The sequence below is a fragment of the Hippopotamus amphibius genome, chromosome 14 (genome assembly GCF_030028045.1).
Source record: "Hippopotamus amphibius kiboko isolate mHipAmp2 chromosome 14, mHipAmp2.hap2, whole genome shotgun sequence".
In the NCBI taxonomy this organism is placed as follows: Eukaryota; Metazoa; Chordata; class Mammalia; order Artiodactyla; family Hippopotamidae; genus Hippopotamus; species Hippopotamus amphibius.
In genome coordinates, this window is record NC_080199.1 from 80168241 (window position 1) to 80190234 (window position 21994).

General features: G+C 42.4%; 1 protein-coding gene across 6 annotated transcripts in view; it reads right to left on the bottom strand.

Moving 5' to 3' along the window:
* MPHOSPH8 (M-phase phosphoprotein 8) overlaps nucleotides 1-21994 on the bottom strand; it is a 51427-nt gene that overhangs the window by 14623 nt on the left and 14810 nt on the right. For 5 of the 6 annotated variants that reach the window (XM_057707060.1, XM_057707057.1, XM_057707061.1 and 2 more), the window contains 7 exons: nucleotides 13999-14841; nucleotides 10924-11023; nucleotides 8174-8431; nucleotides 3525-3650; nucleotides 3356-3444; nucleotides 798-938; nucleotides 174-260 (listed from right to left, as the gene is read on the bottom strand). In XM_057707060.1, the coding sequence (XP_057563043.1) occupies nucleotides 174-260; nucleotides 798-938; nucleotides 3356-3444; nucleotides 3525-3650; nucleotides 8174-8431; nucleotides 10924-11023; nucleotides 13999-14841 (1644 nt within the window). The remainder of the gene's footprint in view (nucleotides 1-173; nucleotides 261-797; nucleotides 939-3355; nucleotides 3445-3524; nucleotides 3651-8173; nucleotides 8432-10923; nucleotides 11024-13998; nucleotides 14842-21994) is intronic. The other variant, XM_057707058.1, reaches the window with a different exon arrangement.

Consider the following 21994-nt stretch of genomic DNA (forward strand, 5'->3'; position numbering starts at 1 on the left):
AATCCGCAATGTACACAAGCCCACGGCTGCCTGTGCTGTTGCCACCACACTGCGCATCACACCGAGTAACGGCCTCTTTGTGGGTCTGTTTCTCCCACGCAGCTGCGACCTGGGAGTCCCTGCCGGGAGCAGGCTGAGTCTGAGGGGAGGGCTGCTCCAGGTGAGGCACTTACCTTCATGAGAGCCGTCTCACCATTGCTCTGCTGGACGTTTACAAAAGCTCCTGCTTCCAAAAGAATAGCCACTGTAGTTAAAAAGTTCTGTGAAAGGAAAAAAAAAAAAAAAGTAAATTTAATTCCCCAAGTTCTTCACAAAACGACCCCCTACCCCCCTACCCATGGTCCCAGGAGAGCTGGAGGCTGCCGGGAGCGGCCCCTCCCTCAGGCACCCTGCACAGCCACACACCGTTTGCCAGTAACTTTAACCTCAAGTTTAACCACTTGTTTCAGCGTAAGAACCTCTCCTTCAATAAGATAAGATATGGGAACATTTTAATTAAATTATTAACCAAAAGGAACACTTAATTTAGTTGGAAAAGATTCTGAAAGGATCTAAGAATTAAATAAATATTAATACCTTAATTAGAAGTTCTTTCTCAATATAAATCACTACCAACTAGATAAATATTTTGAAAATTCAACTACAAAGTACGACTGTCAATAAAAACATTCATTTATGACAAGTCACACATGAACTGAACCATGAAAATGTGAAGTGACTGTGACTGCGCATTTCCCTGCAGAGACAGGTTCTGTCTCAGTCCCAAGACTGGAGCCAAAGCCTTGCGAGCAGCCCACCTTCTCGGCGGCGTGGATGAGCGCCGTGGTCCCGTTCTTCTGCCGGCCGTTCACCTTCGCTCCCTTCCTGAGGAGCAGCCTCAGTAGGTCATCCTGCCCCCCTGCGGCCGCGAGCATCACCAGCGTCATCCCGCTTGAATCCTGTGTCGGTTTTGTGTATGAAAATCATGTCAATATTTTAGAACTAAGTCTTTTCATTTACTGTGTTTCAATGTGAAATCACTGAAGTACCTTGATTTACGCATCTACGTACTCAGGTTTCTCACTAAAATACCCTACAATCAGAAACTAATAACCTTTAGAATTTTTCCATATATATTACAATAAAACTTTACAACTTCCATGTGTTAAGTTCTAAAGGCACATCAAACACTTTGCATGATACAAAATGAACGGTGAACCTTGATGCCACATAAATGGCAAAGGTACTTATCTCAAAAGTCTCCTGTGTTTTAGGTAAAACAGGCGAAACTCACATATTCACTATACTCACTCGGCCCAAAGACAGAAGGCTAGAAATGACCACAAGAAGTCACACAAGTCCATTCTATTGGTTACAAACAAAACGAATGCTCTCTGGATGAGACAAATGTTGGCCTATGTAAATATAACTGTTGGGAAGTGAGAGTTTGAGTTCTCCGAGGATAAAGAAGGAAGTTCACAAGTGGCAAACAGGTCACTGATGTGGTTAGTTTCTAAGAGTCCATAACAAAATAGAGAAATTAAAGAAAAGTTCTCTGAATAGAGATAAAACTACAAAAGGCAGACGAAAGATAAAAAGGTAACTATTAGCTAAAATATTTCCAATCACTAGTTCACGCAATCACCATATGAGAAAACCAGTTTATTAAATACCCTTTGATAAAACCAAATTCTAATGGTATGAATTAATTTAGCTGTAATCTGAAAGTTTAGCAAACTTTGCTGGTCTTATTAGTCAGAGGGAACGCCGTAGTACTTCAGACAGACACAGAAGGGTCCACTAAAACTGAAATAAGATGGTGTAACCACCTCCTGTCACGTATAAAGTATCTTCCTACTACAAAACATGTTACGTGAAAAAAAACCCAACACTTTCTCTAACTTTACAAAGTGCCCTGTAGCTACTTACTATGCTTTACTAATAAAGACCAAGCTACCTAATTATTAAAGTAGGAAAAAAAACCAAACAAACCCCACCCATCTGCTAAAACCCAGTATCCATCCCTGGTAAAAACTTAAGCAGCTAAAAAAAGAAAGGAAATGGTAAAAGATAAAGGCTATCTACAAGAAGCAGGACAAATAAAATCTTCACACTCGCCCCTAAAAGGAAAATCCATCCAGAAAGGAACAGAACAGGATGGCTTCCATCTCACTGTCATTCAAAATGTCACCAATTTCACAGGACGAGAAAAAGAAATACTGGAAAAAGGAAACAACAGTTATTTAGCAGATGATCAAACTCTCTCCCTAGAAAATCTAAGGCAAGTAACTTAACAATGATTAGGGTAAGAGAATTTCATAGTGTCTGGAAACAACACACAGAAATGACAGCTTCACCACACACGTGATATCGAAAGAAAGTGTGGGGAAGAAAAGATCCTAATGATCATGGTAAAATAATTTAAAAATCAAAAATATGTATGAATACATCTAAAATCAATGTACAGTACTATATGAAGAAAAAAGCCCAAAGGACTTTGCTTAAGGGAAGAAACAAAGAGCTGAATGTAGAGCTGTCATATTTTTGGACAGAAGACTCCAAATGTAAACATGTCAATTCTGAGCCAAATTAATCTATGTATTCCAGGCAATTTTAATGAAAAGCCCAATAATCTTTTTACTGTAATCCTAAAGGATTAAACCTAAAAAACTTACTATTAAAGCAAGAAAACTAAAGAAGAAAACAGAAAAATCTTTTCTAAGATAAGACACCCAAAAACCATAAACGAAAAGATCAACAGATGTGACTATCTAAAAATAAAATTCCCTCCAAGCAGTAAGACTCAAAGACAAAAGCCTAAAAACAAAGAAAGGGTTAATATGCTTCCATTAAAAAGTCCTTATAAACCAGTATGAAAAAAACCCAGCAACATTAGAAAGGTGGGACTTCCCTGGTGTCCAGTGGTCAGGACTCGGTGCTTCCACTGCAGGGGCACGGGTTCCATCCCTGGTCAGGGACCTAAGATCCCCGAAAGCCGCGCGCAGCACGGCAGGAAGAAAACACAAACAAAAACAAACCAAAAAAACAACAGAAAGATGGGCAGTTGCTGTAAATAGGCAACTACCAACGAAACATAAATGATGACATGAAAGCAAGGAGTCACTTTCCCCTCAAAGTGCAGAGGTTAAACCACAGACAAAACCAGGCACATCACAGCTAAACCTAATGGTCATTACACAGGGTTGGAATTACTGGAACTGTAATTTTCTACATTACACACTTCTACAATGTTTGAATCTTATAAAGTGAACATGTATCACTTTTATAATTAAGAAAAGAAATAAAGAATAAAATAATTATTTTGGAAGAGCTACTTTCCATCTTCCTTTCATGAGATTTTACAGAGACACTTTACCTCTTGGTCCAGGTTATAGTCTTCACTTGAATTAAGTGCAACCTTCACAGTAATATAATCCCCATTTTTCACAGCATCCCTCAATGAATCTAAAATGAAAGAAAAGATAAATTAGGTTTTAGAGATCTAGAATCATGAAGAGGATCCCCGTAATTCCAAAACGACTCACTGCTTGGAACTGCATCTGCTGTAGTAAAATTCTCATCTTCCCCATCAAGATGCTTTTGAAAATCCTCTAATTTCATCCATTCCAACTGCAAATCCATGCCCAAACTCAAAATCTGTTGTCTGCCATCTGGAACACAGAAGAGCCTTATTAAGATACATTTTTCTGGACTGTGAAAAAATACAGTGCTGTTTTATTAAATACGTGGTGTCCTAACCAAAACGTTACATACACTTTTAACATTCGCCATAACTGAGTCTCTATTTAAATTTGATGCTTCGGGAAGTGATATGAATTACACACTTTTATTTTTATTTTTTTATTTTTTTTTTATTTTTATTTTTTTTTGGCACACAGGCTTAGTTGCTCCGCAGCATGTGGGATCTTCCTGGAGCTGGGATCGAACCCGTGACCTCTGCATTGGCAGGCGGATTCTTAACCACTGCGCCACCTAGGAAGCCCGAATTACACACTTTTAGATGTCACACATGAAAAGGCATAAAGACAAACAGCTGTCCTAATAACTGTAAACTGGTAATATGAATTTTAGTAGCTGAAAGCAAGCGAGAAATCAGAGGGATTCAGTGAGAGGAAGCTGTGACACTGACGCTTCTGTGGCCGTTCTCCTTGGACAGGCCATCAGCCCTCCTCACCTGGAAGGGCCAGATACAGAGGGTCAACGGTACTGGGCCACCTTACAGGAGGAACTGTACACTGCTTCCCATATGCATGTAGGTAGAGTCATTCTAAATGCAGAAACCAGACCTGTGTGCAAAGAGACGTCACTGCCTACGATCCTATCAGACTTGGCTTGAGCTTCTCCTCCTGGAAGCACCCTCACCCCGCCCCGCAGCGCCCAGGGCTCTGAGCTACCCCCACCACACAGGAAGCGTGGGCTAGTTTCCACCCTCCTGTGTCTGGTCCACGGGCTCAACACCAGGCATCATTCCCTACTGGGGATGCAACAAAGGGGATCTGGGGATAATTCAAAATGCCCGTACTTGATGGTGACCGCTAAAGGATTTAAGTACAGATGGCCCGACAGGCATGGGAAAAGCTGCTCAACTCTGCTAATTATTAGGGAAATGCAAATCAAAACCACAGTGAGGTACCACCTCACACCAGTCAGAACGGTCATTCTTAAAAAAACTACAAATGTAAATGCTGGAGAGGGTGTAGATAAAAGTGAACCCTCCTACACCCTTGGTGGGGTGTAAACTGGTGCAGCCACTGTGGAGAACAGTATGGATGTTCCTCAAAAAAACTAAAAATAGAGCTACCGTATGACCCAGCAATCCCACTCCTGGGCGTACATCCAGAACAGATGAAAACTCTCATTCGAAAAGATACACGCACCCCAGTGTTCACTGCAGCACTAGCGACAACAGCCAAGACATGGAAGCAACCTCCATGTCCATCGACAGAGGAACGCATAAAGAAAACGTGGTATAGGGACTTCCCTGGTGGTCCAGTGGGTAAGACTCTGTGCTCCCAATGCAGGGGGCCTGGGGTTTGATCCCTGGTTAGGGGACTAGGTCCCACATGCTGCAACTAAGACCCAGAACAGCCAAATAAATAAATAAATACAAAAAAAATGAAAATGTGGTATGTATGTACAATGGAATATTACTCAGCCGTAAAAAAGAATGAAATAATACCATGTGTAGCAACATGGATGGACCTAGATATTATCATATTAAGTCAGAGAAAGACACATATGATATTACTTATATGTGGAATCTAAAAAAAATGATTCATATGAACTTTCTGACAAAACAGAAACAGACTCACATAGAAAAGAAACTCATGGTTACCAAAGGGGAAAGGGGGGAAGGGATAAGTTAGCAGTTTGGGATTAACAGATACAAACGACTATAAATAAAATAGATATCCAACAAGGACCTACTGTACAGCACAGGGAACTCAGTTTTGCTTTTTTTCAGCTTTATAAAAACTGGTATCTGTGACGGCTAATTTTACGTGTCAACCTAACCAGGCTAAGGGATGGATGCCCAGACAGCTGGTCACACGGTATTTGCGGGTGTGTCTGGGAGGGTATTTGTAGGAGAGGTTCGCGTGCAAACCAATGACGGACAGAGGGCGGTACCTCTCTTTCGGAGCTGGGCCACCAGTCCACCTTCTCCTTCTCCCGCACGGGGACCTCCCTACGCTGCCCTCGCTGAGGATGTGCTGCCACTTGTCAAGCTGTCTGATTTTTAGATCTGCAAGTGCCCGAGTCTCAAGTTGCTGCTCTGCTGACTTGCCTGTGCCAGTTTTATAGAGTGAGTTTGATTTCTGCATATATTATACCATCTGATAACAGCTTTTCTTGGTGGGGGGGGTGGGGTACACAGGGCTTCCTTTCCAGTGTTCATGTTTTTTTTTTTTTTTTTTTTCATTGTCTTACGGTGTCAGGTGGACCTTAATATAATGATGACTAAAAGTCGGGATAGACGGTACCCTTGTATTGTTTCCGGTTTTTTTTTTTTTAGCCGCACAGTGTGGCATGTGGGATCTTAGTTTTCCGGTGACAGATTGAATCCGGGCCCCCTGAAGTGGATGCGTGGAGTCTTAACCACTGGACCACCAGGGAATTCCCTTGTTTCTTTTTAAAATCTTTATTTATTCGGCTGTGCCGGGTCTTAGTTGCAGCAGGAAGGATCTTTTCAGCTGTGGCACGTAGGATCTAGTTACCTGACCCGGGATTGAACCTGGGCCCCCTGCATTGGGAGTGTGGAGTCTTAGCCACTGGACCACCGGGGAATTCCCTTGTTTCTGATTTAGAAGAAATGTTCTTAATGTTTCGTCATTACAAAAAATATCTGCCAAGGCTTAATGCTCTTTACAGATTGACAAAGCTTCCTTTTATAGTTTGCTAGGTTTTATTTTCTAAAAATCAAGAATATTATTAAATCAATTTCCCTGTACTAACTGAATTCCTGGGGAACACCTGCCTTGATCATAAGAGGTTAAGGGTTTACAAGTGGCTGGATTCAGTCTGCTCCTGTTGGCTTGGGTTTTCACATCTGAGTTCATGAGTGAGTGGAGCCTGGCCTGTCCTTGCCTCCTTGAACAGCAGTGTCTGGTTTGGGCGCTGAAGTGAGGATGGGCTCCCAGAACCCACCTGCTCTCGGGAAGACTTCCCTGTAAGTGTGATAAATAAAACTCACATATGAAACCATCTGTGCCTGGTGTTAAATTTCTAAGACTATTTTAAACTACTATTTCACATTCAATAGTAATAAGATCATCAAATTTTTGTGTTTCTTCTTGGCTCAGTTTTGTTAAACTATATCTTTCCAGGAATTTCCCATTTCATTGTTTTCAAATATATTGAAAGAAAATGCTCATAGAATTTTTATCTTTTTAATCTGCACACCATCTATAATTGCATCTCTTTTTTGCCCTGGAAATATTGTTAAGTCTTCATTCTTTTTTTCCCTTAACTAATGGTACCAGAGGCTGGTCTACTCTGTTAGTCTTTCAATGAAACAGCTTCTGGCTTTACTGATACTCTACTGTGGGAGAAGGTCTGAGGGGCCCACCATCGGGACCCTGGCCACTGGAGGCCCCTCACAGCCTCTCCTATCCTTGGGCTGTATGCTTCGCCCGCTCTTCCCACAGGAGGCACAGTATCGAGGGCACAGCCTAGACAGCGTAAAGGTTGCTGAGACCACTTGGACTGAACTAAGACCTCTCCATAAACCGTTAAGATTCTGCTGGGCGGGTGCAAAGTCTACTCATCCTGTGGCCCCCAAGACAGGCCACTCAGAAGTCCCCTGCTTGCGAAGCCTGTTGCTTCCCCATCAAGGGTGGCTGCCTGCTTCCTGGGTCTCTCCCTGCCCTCCGTGAACGGGGGAGGGGCAGTTTCGGGTTTAACCCAGGAGCCCCCAGGTGGCTGGACCAACACCTACTAGACCTATTCTTTATTGCTTGGCATCTCAACAGCTGTGCTGCTATTTGGTCTTTGCCCTCTGGGCAACCCACTGTCTCCCCCATATACTGGTCCAAGAAACTGTCCCACTTCCCTGCAAGCTCGGCAATGTACGAAAGGGCTTGTTTTACCTAGTATCCCAGAACCAGGTTGTTTTGCAGTAAGAGGGTCACCCAAAATATCTAGTTTGCCATATATCCCAAAATATTTCAGAAGTTCTCTTCAACTGTTTCACAAGATTCACAAATTACTCAAAGTTTTATCAGAGTAACCTCTTTTGTTTATTCTGTCCTACTCTCTTATTTCCCTTCTCCACAGGTACTGTCCTATATGTTCTGTACACGGCCTCCCCTCCTCCTCGGCCAACTCCAGTATCCTCAGGACAGCACTTAGAATGTAACCTCATTTAATAGTGTTATTGACTGCACAGTTAAAAGGGAAAAATACAAATAAGCCTGTATTTGATAGTTTCGGAAAGAAATCTAGTAAGATATACGATCAGACTGCTTGGCAAGTGTAGGTAAGGTAGCAAACCAGAAATCTTTATAATTTCTAAATATGCTAAGCATACTAGAGGGATTCAGAAAATATTTTTTGATTGATTTAGAAATCACAGAATAATCTGTCTTCAATAAAAAATGTTACTTATTCAGGAGATTCGACTAGCTTTCTACTCCACCCTGAGAACAGAATGACCATGACTTATGGACACGCTTACCGCAAGTCTCCTCCGAGTGGCACGTGCTGTCCACAAGCTCCTGATCGCCGTCGGCAGCTATATAGGCCCACGTATCGGTCTCATCTCTCGTGTTCCTCCTTTCTTTAAGTAACTGCTTGTTTTCCTTGGGCTTGTGGTCTTCTGTGACTTTACAATCTGCTGGTATTTCTTCTCTTTTCCAATTATTGTCAGGAAAATCATTTTTTTCTTCTGGAGTTAGTTTAAATAAATCAAATGCATTTCTGATTTCCTTAAATGCTAGTGGCAAAATAAATTGACAATAAATGAGTCACAAATTTCTGTTGTAATCAAAAGAAAATCTGGGTTAGTGTTAGGGGAAAAAAAAGATATTTTCTTAATTCTTACTACTATCTGCCTTGGTTAGAAAGCCTGACCCGACTGACTACCACAGCCATGAAGTTCTTTCCATTTGCCTTTCTATCGGCTGCTGCATATTTAGAAAGGACGTCCAGAGTGAGTGACTACTCTGGAGTTCTGATACACTCCGGATTTTGACAAAGGCCACTGCAGACAGTGAGCCTCAGAATAATCCTAGTCACGCCACCAACTGTCCTGCTGAGACAACTGCCTCCACAGCGTCCTGATGGTAACCTGGTGCAAAGATGACCTCTGGCGGAGACTGGGAGAGATGAAAGGGTGTCGGCACGCTGGCTCTGGCCAGGCAACACTGCACCTGACGCCTGTGAAAATCCACCTGCTTTTAACTAAGGAAGAACTCTTTTATAAACTCTGGGTATATAGCAGACAGGTTTTTTTTGTTTTCTTAAAATTCTGAATTCTTTCATGCTAAATAGGAATACTTTCTCAATAGTGCTCTTTTAAGTCACATGTCATTTATCTTCCTCCTTAAGAACGGCATAGGCTTGCTTTAAATAAACACCTGGGATAAACTACAGTTTGCTAAGAGTGGAGGTACTCTGGATAAATGCTCAAAATGGTGTGGCTGGAGGAACAGCAAGCATTATTAAACATGAGTGCAATCCCCACCAACACAAGTTGGATGCTTTTTTTCCCCAGTAAAAAAGCTAGTCCAAAAAAAGTCTCCTACAGTTATTGTTTCCAAATCACAGTAAAAGAACTTGAGTAATTTACCAATTCTGTTTTCTGCTATGTGCCTTAAAGATACCTCACTAAAAACTGGTATCTGACATGACAGAATGACATATGCAGAATGTAAAACTGTAGGGACAATACTGAGCTTGAGTGTACAGATGTATTTAAACCCTGAGTATCAAACGGTCATCCTGATTATTTATATAGAACACTGGTCCAATAACAAAAATAGAGAATGGCAGGGAAATTTATCTCATTCAGTATTCAGACATAAAGGGCTAACCTTTTCTTTCCATTATTTTCTGCAGATAAGTCCTTTTTTTTCATATTTAAATCTGATGGCAACTGAGTTCCAGCATTTTCCCAAGCTACTGTATGAAAGGATGCGGAGGCCGCCACAACACAGTGCCCAGCCCCGTAGGGACTCCCGCGCCCACCAGTTCTCGCACACTTCCAAAACAGACCCCAACAGCCCAGTTTTCTTTCTGTCCAGGAGGCTGGGCGCCAAGGATGGGATATAAGCACAGGTATGTATGAGCTGCAAGATGACAGTCAACAGACTCTGAAACCTGAAAACAGCAGACACGGTGAGGCCGGTCCACTCCCCTGGGCCTGGACGGGAAGCAGACCGCTGTTGGTCGCAGGGATACGGAAAAGCGGACTCGCGGATTGCCCTCATAAACTTAGCGAGTGGTCCGCTTAAGACTAAACATTCAGGGTAAAAATGTACCTGAAACTGACAGATGAGATACCTGGAGGACAAAGTTATTAACCAGTCCCAATCTTTCAGTGTTTTGAATCTCCAGTCACTCTCTGCAGAAGAGAGGCTTACAGCTGTTAGGCCACTGTGAACAGGTGCAGTGCTCACACTGCGCGCAGCCCATCCGGACACGGGCTGCTCCCTCCCGGAGCCCCTCACCCTGTGACTTCCTGCCACGTCTCCCCTGAGGCTTAGGGCCCACACCACTTCTCATGTTCCCTCAGCTACACACAGCTTTTGGGAGAAAATGCACACGCAATCATCCCTCTCTTGGAAATCCCTGTTTCCGTGAGAACACGTGTTCCAAGTACTTTTTTGGTGTGTGAACTAAAATATCCAGTTTCATCCAAGCACTGTAATGGTGAATGTTTTATCAAGGCCTCGTTGCATTACTGACATGCACTAGGGATTCTTCATTGAGCGATACCTTGACATGATCAAAATGTATATTCATTATACGATACAAATGACACAGCTACATACAATAAATATATTAAACAATAGTTTACCTCGGCATCTACTATAAAAGACATGCGTATTTACTTTCCTGTCATAACTCATGTCCTGTCTCTCTAAAGATAATATATTCCCACCTGAAACTAAAACATCGTCAACTGACTATACGTCAACAAAAAAATTAAAATTAAAAATAAAAGATAATATATTCCATCTCATACCCAAAAAAGAACAAGGTGAACAGAGGAGGGGGAGTTAACTGTATTAATAATATAAATTATTATGTAATAAACTAAGATAACTGGTAAACAAAAGCAGCAAAAGGTTCCAAATTCCCCAGTGAAGGAATTTCCTAGCTCTGTGACCTTGTAGTTTAGAAGAGAGAGTCTGTCTTCACAGTGAGCTAGACTCCCTGACTGGAAGACCAACGTAAAAGACAACTGTCAGTATTCACACTCACTCTTTAATGCCCTGGGCTCTTTTCGGCCTTTTTCCTCCTTGTCCAAATCATGCCTTTTCTGGTATTTTTCTTTGGGTTCATTTTTTTTGGCCTCTTTCTCCTGCAAAACACACATAAGACCCAAAACAAGAACAGAGCTGACAGTGATTCTGAAAACTGGGAAACAGGTTCCTGGCGTCAGGTCCCCTGTCTGTGTACTGAACGCCTGGCCCCCGATGACCACATCTGTGCTCACATCAACTGCTTCCTCAGCCATGTTTACCCTCCACCCCGGCAATTTACAAAACGTGTTAAAAACCCAACCCTAAGTTTCCTCACTCTCTCTGAAGAATTGTTTTATTATTAAAAACAAAGAAAATTCCAAAAAAATTCACCTACAGTCCTACTAACCAAACATGACTATTTTTAATTCTCCAAATTCTCCCTTCTGATCACTGTAATTTTAGATAATTTTGTTGTTTAAAATTCATTTTTCTTTGTTTACACTGTATGGATATTTTTATTCAACTGTGTTCATATGTATGTATGGTTTTCTTTACCGTAACATTTTTTTTCTTTACCATAACATTTTATAAATTTTTCTACTCTTGGTATGTTGACCTCGTAATTAATATTTCAGTGGATATACAACAGTCCACAACTGTTACCACACTGTCTTATTAACCTTTTCCCCGTAACTGGACAGACTAGTACAGTAGTAGCTTTGTAACCCAGCAGGACCCTATGGGGCCTCCCAGGGCAGACCCCTCCCCCATGTCCTCTGCAGAAGCTCCTCTCTGGAGTGCCTCGCATGACAGTGTCTGAAGCACGTCTCCTGAGTCATCTTATAGATGTGAAAACCCCCACCACATGGAAGATGCTAACTACCTGATGACCAGGAGCATGCAGCCTAACGGAGGCTACAGATTAACAGTAACCCCTCGGACACTACCCTCTTACCCACCCATCAATCAATCAGAGCTGATCACAGGCCCCGCGACCTCACCTAAAAATGCTCTGTTAAAACCCTTCAGGGGTTTGGGGTTTTCAAGCAAAAGCCGCACCCATCCTCCTTGTATTGGGGCCTTTACAAAAAAGGCTGCACTTTCCTTCACCACAACCTGGTGTCGGTAGACTGGCTTAACTGCCCTCGCGCCAGTGGGCCCAGGTTGGTTTGGTAACAGTTTTAGTGAAGCTAACACTGCCATAGATATCTTGGTATACACAGATTTTTCCCCCTTTTAAAATGATTTCCTTAAGATAAAGCCACACAACTGGGAATAACTGAAAAAATTATTTTTATAGCCCTTGATAAATATTACATATATGAATCCTCTAATAATGTGAAAATATTTCCACTTTGAAAAAACATATAAAAATATTTTTTACAATAGTGAGATAAACTCTATTAAATATATAGGTTAGTGCAATCTGTACTATTATTTAAGTAAAAAGTGGTATATTCTGGTATTTTTTTTTTTTTTTTGGCCATGCCACTCGGCATGAAGGACCTTAGTTCCTCAATCAGGGATTGAACCCATGTCTCCTGTACTGGAATTGCAGAGTCTTAACCACTGGACCGCCAGGGAAGTCCCAAAAGTGGTATATTCTTAAGACAACAGGGGGAAAATACAAGTAGGAGGTGAAAAGCTAATAAAATAAGCTAAGGAAGCTATAAGCTTTACTTCACAATGCTACACAGTATCTGTGCACCTCTAAAAACCCCTGAATTCTTTTCACAAATTAGCCCTCAATTTTCTAGTTGTAGTCAGTGCAAAAGAAAGCAGGTCTGGAGACTAAGAGAAAAGCTGGGGTGGTTCAAGAGCTGGATGATCAGCATTTGTAACTGCCTCTCACTAGTCAGACTTGTAGGCGAGCAGAATTTGCCTCCCCAAATGTCTCTTGGGCATATTAATTATTTTAAGCTGATTATTTTCTAAGAAACAGCAGGCATGGGAAAACTCTGAAAACCAAGTAGGAGTTACCCTTTTGTGAGGAACATTTACATTTGTAAGGGAATCGCCCTGTGTGATGGTGTCTCCCTGATCTCTAGAAGCGATAGGCAGGCAAGCCCTTCAGCCTGCGTAACAACCTTGCCCTGGTTTACTGTGCTTTTCCTGCCCCCACCCCCACCCCGCCCCCACAGGCTCCCCATCCTCGACCCCCTCCAGGATGGTACTGGAGGTGAGGGCTTCGACTGTTTTGGTGAGTAACTCAGTTTCCCTGGGCCTCTTCCATGTGTACATGTTATTAAACTTGTTTGATTTTTCCCCTGTTAATTTGTCTCATGTCGATTTAACTCTAGACCAGCCAGACGAACCTTGAAGGTAGCGGAAAATTTCCTCCTCCCCATACACTATTAACTCCCTAATGACAGAAAAACTTCTTACACAGGCACACCTCAGAGATACTGCAGGTGCAATTTCAGACCCCTGCAAGAAAGTAAATACTGCAATAAAGTGAGTCACAATTTTGTTGTCTCCCAGTGTTTACACTAGAGTATCAAGTGTGCAAGAGCATGATGTCTAAAAAACTGTACATACCTTCATTAAAAAAATACTTCACTGCTAAAAAATGTCAGCTGTCACTTGAGCTTTCAGCTTTTTGCGATAGCAACATCAGAGATCACCGACCACAAACACTGCAACAACTACAGTAACGATGACAACGCTCAGGGCTCTGCTGGTGGCCCAGCGGGTAAGACTCCGGCTCCCACTGTAGGGGACAGGTCGGGGAAGTTCCGCACGCCGCGTGGGGCGGCCAAGGAAACAGAACAAAGCAAAAGCTTAAGACACTTCCAGAATTACCAAATGTGGCACGGAGACATGACGTGAGCAGATGCTGCTGGGAAAATGGCGCCAACGCACTTGCTCCACACAGGATGGCCACAAACCTTCCATCTGTGAAACACGCACCATCGGCGAAGTGCAACACGAGGTCATTCTGTGGTTTCACTGTTTCCTCTTCATTACTTGTGAAACCTTTTGACCACTCAAGCGTGCTAGCTCCAGGTGTGGTGATGGTTTTTGTGTTGTGTCAGGCTAACTACAGCCCTTCTGTTAGATCCACCCCCCCGCTCCCTGCCCACTTACTCACCTCCCCCGGGGAGTCCGTGGGCCTGGAGCCCCTCTCCTCCGCGCTCGGCCTGGAAGTCCTCTGCGCCGGGGTGGACGCAAGCATTGGCTTATCTAACTCTGTGCTACTTCGGCCTCTGTCTTGATTCCTTTGCTTTTTCTGTATGTTTTTCTTCTCTAAGAAGAGGTTCTTGTTTTCCAGCTTTTTGCTCTCTTTAAGTTCCTCTGTCCTTTTCAGTTTCTTTTTCCTCCTGCTGGCTGCTCTGACCTCCTCCTCGTCAGCGCTCACGGGGCCCTCCGGCTGCTTATCAGGAACACCATCTTGAATCGCCTCTGGCTCTGCTTTGTCTTTTGCACCTTGAATCTTCAGCTTCTCTTCTCTGCTGTCAGAATGTAAATCTTCACTGTCCTCTTCCTGAAAAGGGGAATCACTAAGTACACTCAATTCAGAGTCCACCTGGGATTCAACACACTTCTCTCTTTTTGTTTTTCTGTTTTCTTTGGAATCTTCTCTTATTTTAGTCTTTAAATCTCTTATTTCACCCCTTTTAACCTTCTTTAACTCCTTTGTTTCTTTTACATCATCTTTTTTGGGCTTTTTGGATTCCTTTAATTCTTCTTTGGCTTCTAAAATTCTTTTCTTTGTCCTTAAATCAAAAACCAAACTTTCAGAGGTGCTCTCCAGGTCTGGTTTGGGTTTTAGTTTCCCAGTCTTTGCTTTTTTCTTTTTCAGGTCATCTGGGCTTTTCTCTTCTTTGTGCCTCAGGTTTTTCTTTCTCTTCTTTGGAGAAGTGTCTTCTCTGGTCTCGCTTTGTGGGTCACTATCAGAGTTTGCCTCAAATATGTCACTGTTTAAGGACAGCCTCTATAAAGTATAAAGCAGATTTAAATGCTCATTAACATAGTAATTTAAAAGGTTCTGAATAGCAGTACTACTGAAATCTGGTAGGAATTTTTTTTCTCCCAGCAGTTTCTCAACTCCTTAAAATTACACGAACTGAAGCTGTTTAACAGCACTCATATTTCTGATTGAACGAACACGTCTTGGTGGTGGTGAGAGACATCAGTTTAAGGAAACAGATAAACACAGAGGGACAGACAACGTCAGTGCTGCTGTAGGTCCCAACAGTCACAGGGATGCTGGGTTGTATATGATTCCAACGCCAAGATTTCCAAAAACACCAAGGAAGTAATTTGTACAGACTTTATTTGATGCCAAATTCGTAGTTACAAATCCAAACACAAAGATTTTTTAAGACTCTGGATCCCAGAATGTCTTTAAACTTGCTGTTACATTTCACAGTTTATATAAGAAATGAGCAAGACTGCACAGAAATCTTACTTCCCCAATTGATCGGGTTTGTGTAATAGAGTAATGTGAAACACCTCCTCTGGAAAACAGCTTTTACTATTCTAAAAAAGCACATACACAAAGCCCTTTAAGAATAAAGTACCTGTATAGATACAAAAACACTATGCAAAGCATTTTTCGGTTCCCATTTCCCCAAACTCTCTTCTAAATGACCTGGGGAAGGAAAGGAGGGAGAGAAAAGATAGATGTATTTTTAAAAGTTTTGCCTATGGTGCTTAAGAAAAGAATGCGGCCAAGGTTAATACGGTAGTGGGCATATGGTGGTGTTGGCAAAGCTTTCTAACCCCTCCTACAGCTTCATGAAAAGACAAAGCAGTGAGGACAGTAGAGCAAACCGTCCAGACAATATCTGCAGCAAAATTAAGTGGCCAAGTATCCCAGCGAACCCCAAAGTATAAGCTGGTAGGGACAAACTACTAACAGCTCTAAGACCTCTGTGGTATGAACATCCACACAGGAGCAAGCGTAGCAACGAACGGGAGACGTCACGGAGAAGTCTGGCAGGTGACTGTGAGGGGGGCAGCCAACAGCGGAGGAGCTTCGGGCACTGGACGGGGACGGGCGTCCAGGCCCTGCGGACCCTAAAGTAACCAGCTGATGCTCCCTGCCAGGACTTCCAGGACAAGGCCCCACAGTGAGAAGCGGCGGAGACCAGGTTCCAAATAAAGCAGGAAGGAAGAAAGAGAAAGAAAATGGAAGGTTCAGACATAAGTGGTGGTGGTGGTGGCAGGGTGAAACCAGAGCCAGAAAAAACCCTTACAAAGTCTAAAGCTATGGTGTCTAACCCGTCGTAAAAATAAAAAAGAAGGCTGCTCAGTCGCCATGAAGCTAAAAAAATTATCTTGTTCTCCTCTGCCTTCTAACATTTCAAAGAAAGTAATTTCATAGAAATACAAGCAACAGAAACTGACCAGGATAGAATATTTTACTAAACTGTTATAAGAAAAGAGACTAAGAAAAAAAAAAAAGACTAAGGAATTGAGTAACCTAAAAAGAACAAGACCACGCCTAGTGCTATAAAGAAACAACAGGCCCCAAATGTAGTCACTTATCCTAAGCCCACTAAGACCTAACACATAACCTCTCCCACGAGTGGAATTTTAAACCCATCAGTCTGGGATTTCCTGGTCAGCACTAGTGAGGTAACTTCCCTGATAAGACCCCCAGCCTCCCCCTAAGGGAAGGTGACCGGCCTGAAATAATCTTCTCTTTGAACCTCCTTCTGCCATTAAGAACCTTCCCTTTTATACAGCTCCTGGGAGCATCCTTCTGTCTGTTAAGTGGGTTGCTGCCCGTCATGAATTGGATAAAGCCAAATAGATCTTCAAATTCACTCAGCAGAATTTTGCAGTGAAAATAAATTTGAGGCATCAGGTAAAAAAGACTAAGTCATTTATAAGAAATTCAGATTTGCCATTAGAGAGTACTTCAAACTGGATACGGAGGGAAAGCGAAGGCAGGGAGAACAGGCTCTAACCAGCAACAAACACATGAACCTCTTCACCAAACTGATAACCACAGAGAAGAGAAAAGAATTAATCCAAGTAGCTTTTGAACAATCAACATCCGAAGTGAATATACTATAAGGAGAAAAAGAACTGCAAATAAATTTAGAGTTTTACAGTAGAAAGGGCGTAGCAAATCTGAAACTAATTTCTAATTATTGTAGGACTCAGTAAATGAATACATACAATGTTGATGAGAACCAGAGTTCTCATGGAAGAAAAAGGAGACAGAACTATGGACAGTGAGAATGACAGGGGACGCTGTAGTGACGGACATGAAATCACAGACATCAGTATGAACTTGACTTAAAACAAGTAAACATGCACTTTTCCCTTTGTCTAAAGGGCCTAGAATAATGATATCCCAGTAGCAATAAGTACATCTTGGTTTCTAAATTCTGTTCTCCTCTAAAAAGAATCAGGATTCCCTGGAAAACTGTTGCTATCAGGGCCGGAGCAGCAAAGTACAGGGTACTACTGGGACACCTTGTGCCAGAGAGCCAGGCCATGCCCAAAAGAGACAGGGAAACAGCCAGAGGACACAGGGGCTGGCCTACAGGCGCTCCCACAAGCCGCACGTGGGGCCGTCTTCCAGGAAATGTAAACAACAGCAGTAATTGAATAAAAAAAGTTTCCTTGACTGTGCTGGTGCTTAACAAATTTAAGGGGGAGGGAGGAGCTGCTCTTTATAGGATTCAAAATGAAAAACAGAATAACAGAATTAGAAAAGTCATTACCTGAAACCACCACAGTAATAACTAATTAAGGCAAGACTCTTCAAAGTGTTTTATGGCACAGATAAACTTATCTGCAAAGCAGAAACAGAGTCACAGACGTAGAGAACAAACTTATGGTTACACCAAGGGTGGAAGTGGAGATGAATTGGGAGATTGGGATCAACATATACACACTACTATGCTTGAAAGAGGTAACCAGTGAGAACCTGCTGTACAGCACAGGGAACTCTACTCAGTGCTCCGTGCTGACCTAAATGGGAAGGAAATCCACAAAAGGGGATATGTGTATACATACAGCTGATCCACTTTGCTGCACAGCAGAAACTAACACAGCATTGTAAAACGACTATACTCCAATAAAAATTTTTTAAAAATAGATTCTTCAAAGTATTTTAAAATCACAGACGAGAGGCTGCTGGGGGAACAAGTGAGTCTCACAACCTCAAAGACGACTTATCACCAGCTCACTTACTATTTCACAAGGGAAAAGGTACCTTGAAAAGGTGAGAAAAAATGGTGGGCCTCACTTAACTGACACAGGACTCATCTTTCGATGCCGCACACCTTACCTATAGAATAATTCGCCAGAACGTTTACACTCAATCTACAAATCATCTAATTGTAAAAATACTATTTGTGATTTCACATTAATTAGCACTCATCTAATTGCAATCTGAAGAACCTTCTATAAAACAATTGGCCCGGAGTCTTAAAAAGGGGGGCAAAGGGCTCTGGAGTGCTCTAGGTGAGAGGAAACTGCAAAGACGGGAGACTAAACACACACAGGACAGAGCGCGGTGAAGGGCCCCCCGGGCCACTGGGAAACGCACGCGGACACCGACTGTGTATGGGACAGCACTGCTGCTGCGATGCCGCTGACGTATCACTGGTTCCGACGCACGGAAGGGCCTTTGTTGCTAGGAAATACACAGTCAGGAACTCAAAGGCAAAATCTGCAACTCGCTCGAGGCTCACCTGAAAGCTACCCCTTGGCTTTAAGCATGTTCTGTAAGAGACTTCTCTACCTTCTCAAATTTCCCTCAATCCTGAAGAGTTGACAACGGACTTCCACCTTCTTGAAAACCATTTTCCTAAAGACTAGTGTTGACCTCCTCATTTCCAAACAGAATAGCCTGTTTTTACTTAAATTTTCTGCATTGCTAAAAGGGAAAAAGGGGGGAAAACAGGAATAATAATGAAGCTTACTAGATGAATGACTAATATTACTTCAAAATATTTCTAAAGAATTCTAAAACAATTATGTTTTCAAAATAGTTACAATCAATCAGATTATTAGTTGGAACACAGCAATAAGGAACGCTATCCTGGGACTTCCCTGGTGGTGCAGTGGTGAAGAATCTGCCTGCCAGTGCAGGGGACACGGGTTCAATCCCTGGTCTGGGAAGACCCCACATGCCATGGAGCAACTAAGCCTGTGTGCCACAACTACTGAAGCCCGCGCGCCTGGAGCCCATGCTCCGCAACAAGAGAAGCCCCTGCGATGAGAAGCCACTGCGATGAGAAGCCCTCGAATAGCAACGAAGAGTAGCCCCCTCGAACAGCAACTAGAGGAAGCCTGTGCACAGCAACCAAGACTCAATACGGCCAGGAAAAACAAAAAAACCAAAAAACCAATCACCATCTTGCACACTCCACCAGCTCCCCAATCTACATTTCCAGCCCAAATCTCCCTCTTCAACTCAGACCCATGTTGCCAACAAGAGACTGGCCATCTTTACTTGGACAAGTAAGTAACTAAAATCTCATGTTCACAACTGGAACTGTTCCCTAAATAACACCATCATTTATCCAGTTTCCCAAGCAGGCCACCTGAGTCACCTCGGACTCCACTTTTCCCTGCCTCAGCTTGGTCACTGATTCTATGTGCATGAGTTCTCCAATCTCATCACCTCAACTCAGCTCCTCACCTCTCCCCGCCAGCAGTTTCTCCCCACTTCAGTCACGTCAGGACCACAGTTTCAGAATCATCTTCCCAGCAACGTAAGTAAGAAAGGCAGATGGAATGTCAGAAATAGAAAATCACTATTTTCCAACCTGTAATTAAGTAATAGTTCTAGGCAATGATCATCAATGTCTCCTAAAACCTGCACATGAAATGTGAGTTTTCTAATGGTGGATCAGACTGAAACACCTTAATCTCAACGATCTTGCTAACCTCACTGGAAGGGAGTCAACTGGACAAGACAGGCCTTTTGACATTTTATAGCACTCAGGACCATCACTGCAAAACAGATAAATAAACCAGTGAACTTGAGAGCAATCCTGCTTCTGCATCTAGCTACCAGTTCACAAGAATACGGGGGACAAGAGGAACATGTTAAAAGATATGTGCTCGTCCAAACCCAGAATATAGGAAATTCTACAGAAAAACAATCTGGTCTCTTCATCAAATAAACATGATGAAGGAAAATGGGGGGGGGGGGGGGGAAGGTTAGAAGAAAAAGCTGTTATAGATTTAAAAGAGATTTAGAGATTTTCAACAATACACAACATGCAGACCTTTATCAAACTCCAATTCAATCAAATAGCAAAGACGTTTGTTTCTGAGACAACTGGGGGAACTGAACACATTGCTAATTAGATATTAGAAGATACTAAGAAACAAGATGTTATGTTTCCACAATGTCTGTAATCTACTAAAGTGCAGGGAAAAGTGATAGGACATCTGAAGTACTAAAGTATTTGCCTTAAAACACTCCAGCAAGTGAAAGGGGAGAGTGGGACCACAGACAGAAAGAAGGCTGAAGTCCTGATAGTGACTGCAGCTGGGTGATGAAATCTCCAGTCTCACGACACAGCCCTCTGCATTTTTATATGGCCAAATTTTCCCAATACAGTTCTTAAAGAAATCAAGTTCCTAAAACACAAATTTCATCACACAACTTCCCTTGAAACTTCTGCTGGTCCTTCTACTACCCAATGGTAAATCCAGCTGCATATAAACGTCTTCCCAATCTCTGCCCCAACATCACCCCTGCTCCTTTCCAAGTGAAAGCTCTGGCACTTCTCACCAGCACCCCCAAATCTGTGCTTTTGCAAAACTTTGCATCTTTGTACCTGCCTCCCCTTCTAGGACACTTGAATTTCTCATTTCTTAGGGCTTCAGCCAAATGGCGAATCCTCTGACTCTCCCCAGCAGCCTTGCAGCCACAAAAATGAATCTCATGCCGTGTTTTAGGTTCCGTCCCCTTGGCCCCTCCCCTCCACATACTGTGAGTGCTTTGAAGGCAGAGGTGTATCTTATTCTTCTCACTCCTCATGACTGACATATTAGAACCGGATTTTTTGAATGAATGAACATGAAATAATTAACAATCAAGAGGTCAGTTACTCTTTTATTCTAAAATTCTGAAAATTCTAAATTGTGTAAATATAAAGATCTCCCAGAGGGTTTCCCCTCCTCAGAACTTCACAGCTGAGCCTCCAAACCTCTGGAGCACTGGCTTCCTCTCTGCACAGCTACTTGGCACCTCCCTGTTGTCTCAGCTTCGTCCCGGCCATCAGCCACGGTGCCGGCCCCACGTGGTGGCTGCTACAGCTGTCACTTGAACAATGTGGCAAGGTCACCTATGAGCTATCCTTTTTAAAAAAAAAAAATTGAAGTATAGTTGATTTACAGTGTTATGTTAGTTTCTGGTGTACAGCAAAGTGATTCAGTTATACATCCATACATATATTCCTTTTCATATTCTTTTCCATTACGGTTTAATAGAGGATATGAGTATAGTTCCCTGTGCTGTACAGCAGGTCCTTGTTGTTTACCTATTTTATATACAGTCGTGTGTATCTGTTCCCCCCAATCTCCTAATTTATCCCTCCCCCACTCCCTTTCGTAACCATACGTTTCTCTTCTATGTGAGTCTGTTTCTGTTTTGTAAATAAGTTCATCTGTGTCATATTTTAGATTCCACATATAAGTGATGTCATATGGTATTTGTCTTTCTGACCACTTAGTATGATAATCTCTGGGTCCATCCATGTTGTTGCAAATGGCATGATTTCATTCTTTTTGGGGGGGCCGAGTAATATTCCCTTGTATGTATGTACCACGTCTTCTACATCCATTCACTTCTTTTTTTTTTTTAAACATCCATTCACTTCTTGATGGACACTTAGGCTGCTTCATGTCCTGGCTATTGTGAATAGTGCTGCCACCTATCCTAATTCCGCAGTCATCTGGGAAGAGCTCTAACACTGGCTCCTTAGCAAATAACTTTAAAAAAAGACTTTTCCTCTGGTCATTAAACTACTCCCAAGATAGTTACAACCTGTAGGTTTTAAATATAACGGGTTGATGCAAATAAGATGATAATACAGCAGTTTGGCTTTAGGTATCAAAATACTCTGTGTGGAATTATTATTCAGCTGTATTTCAAATGCATT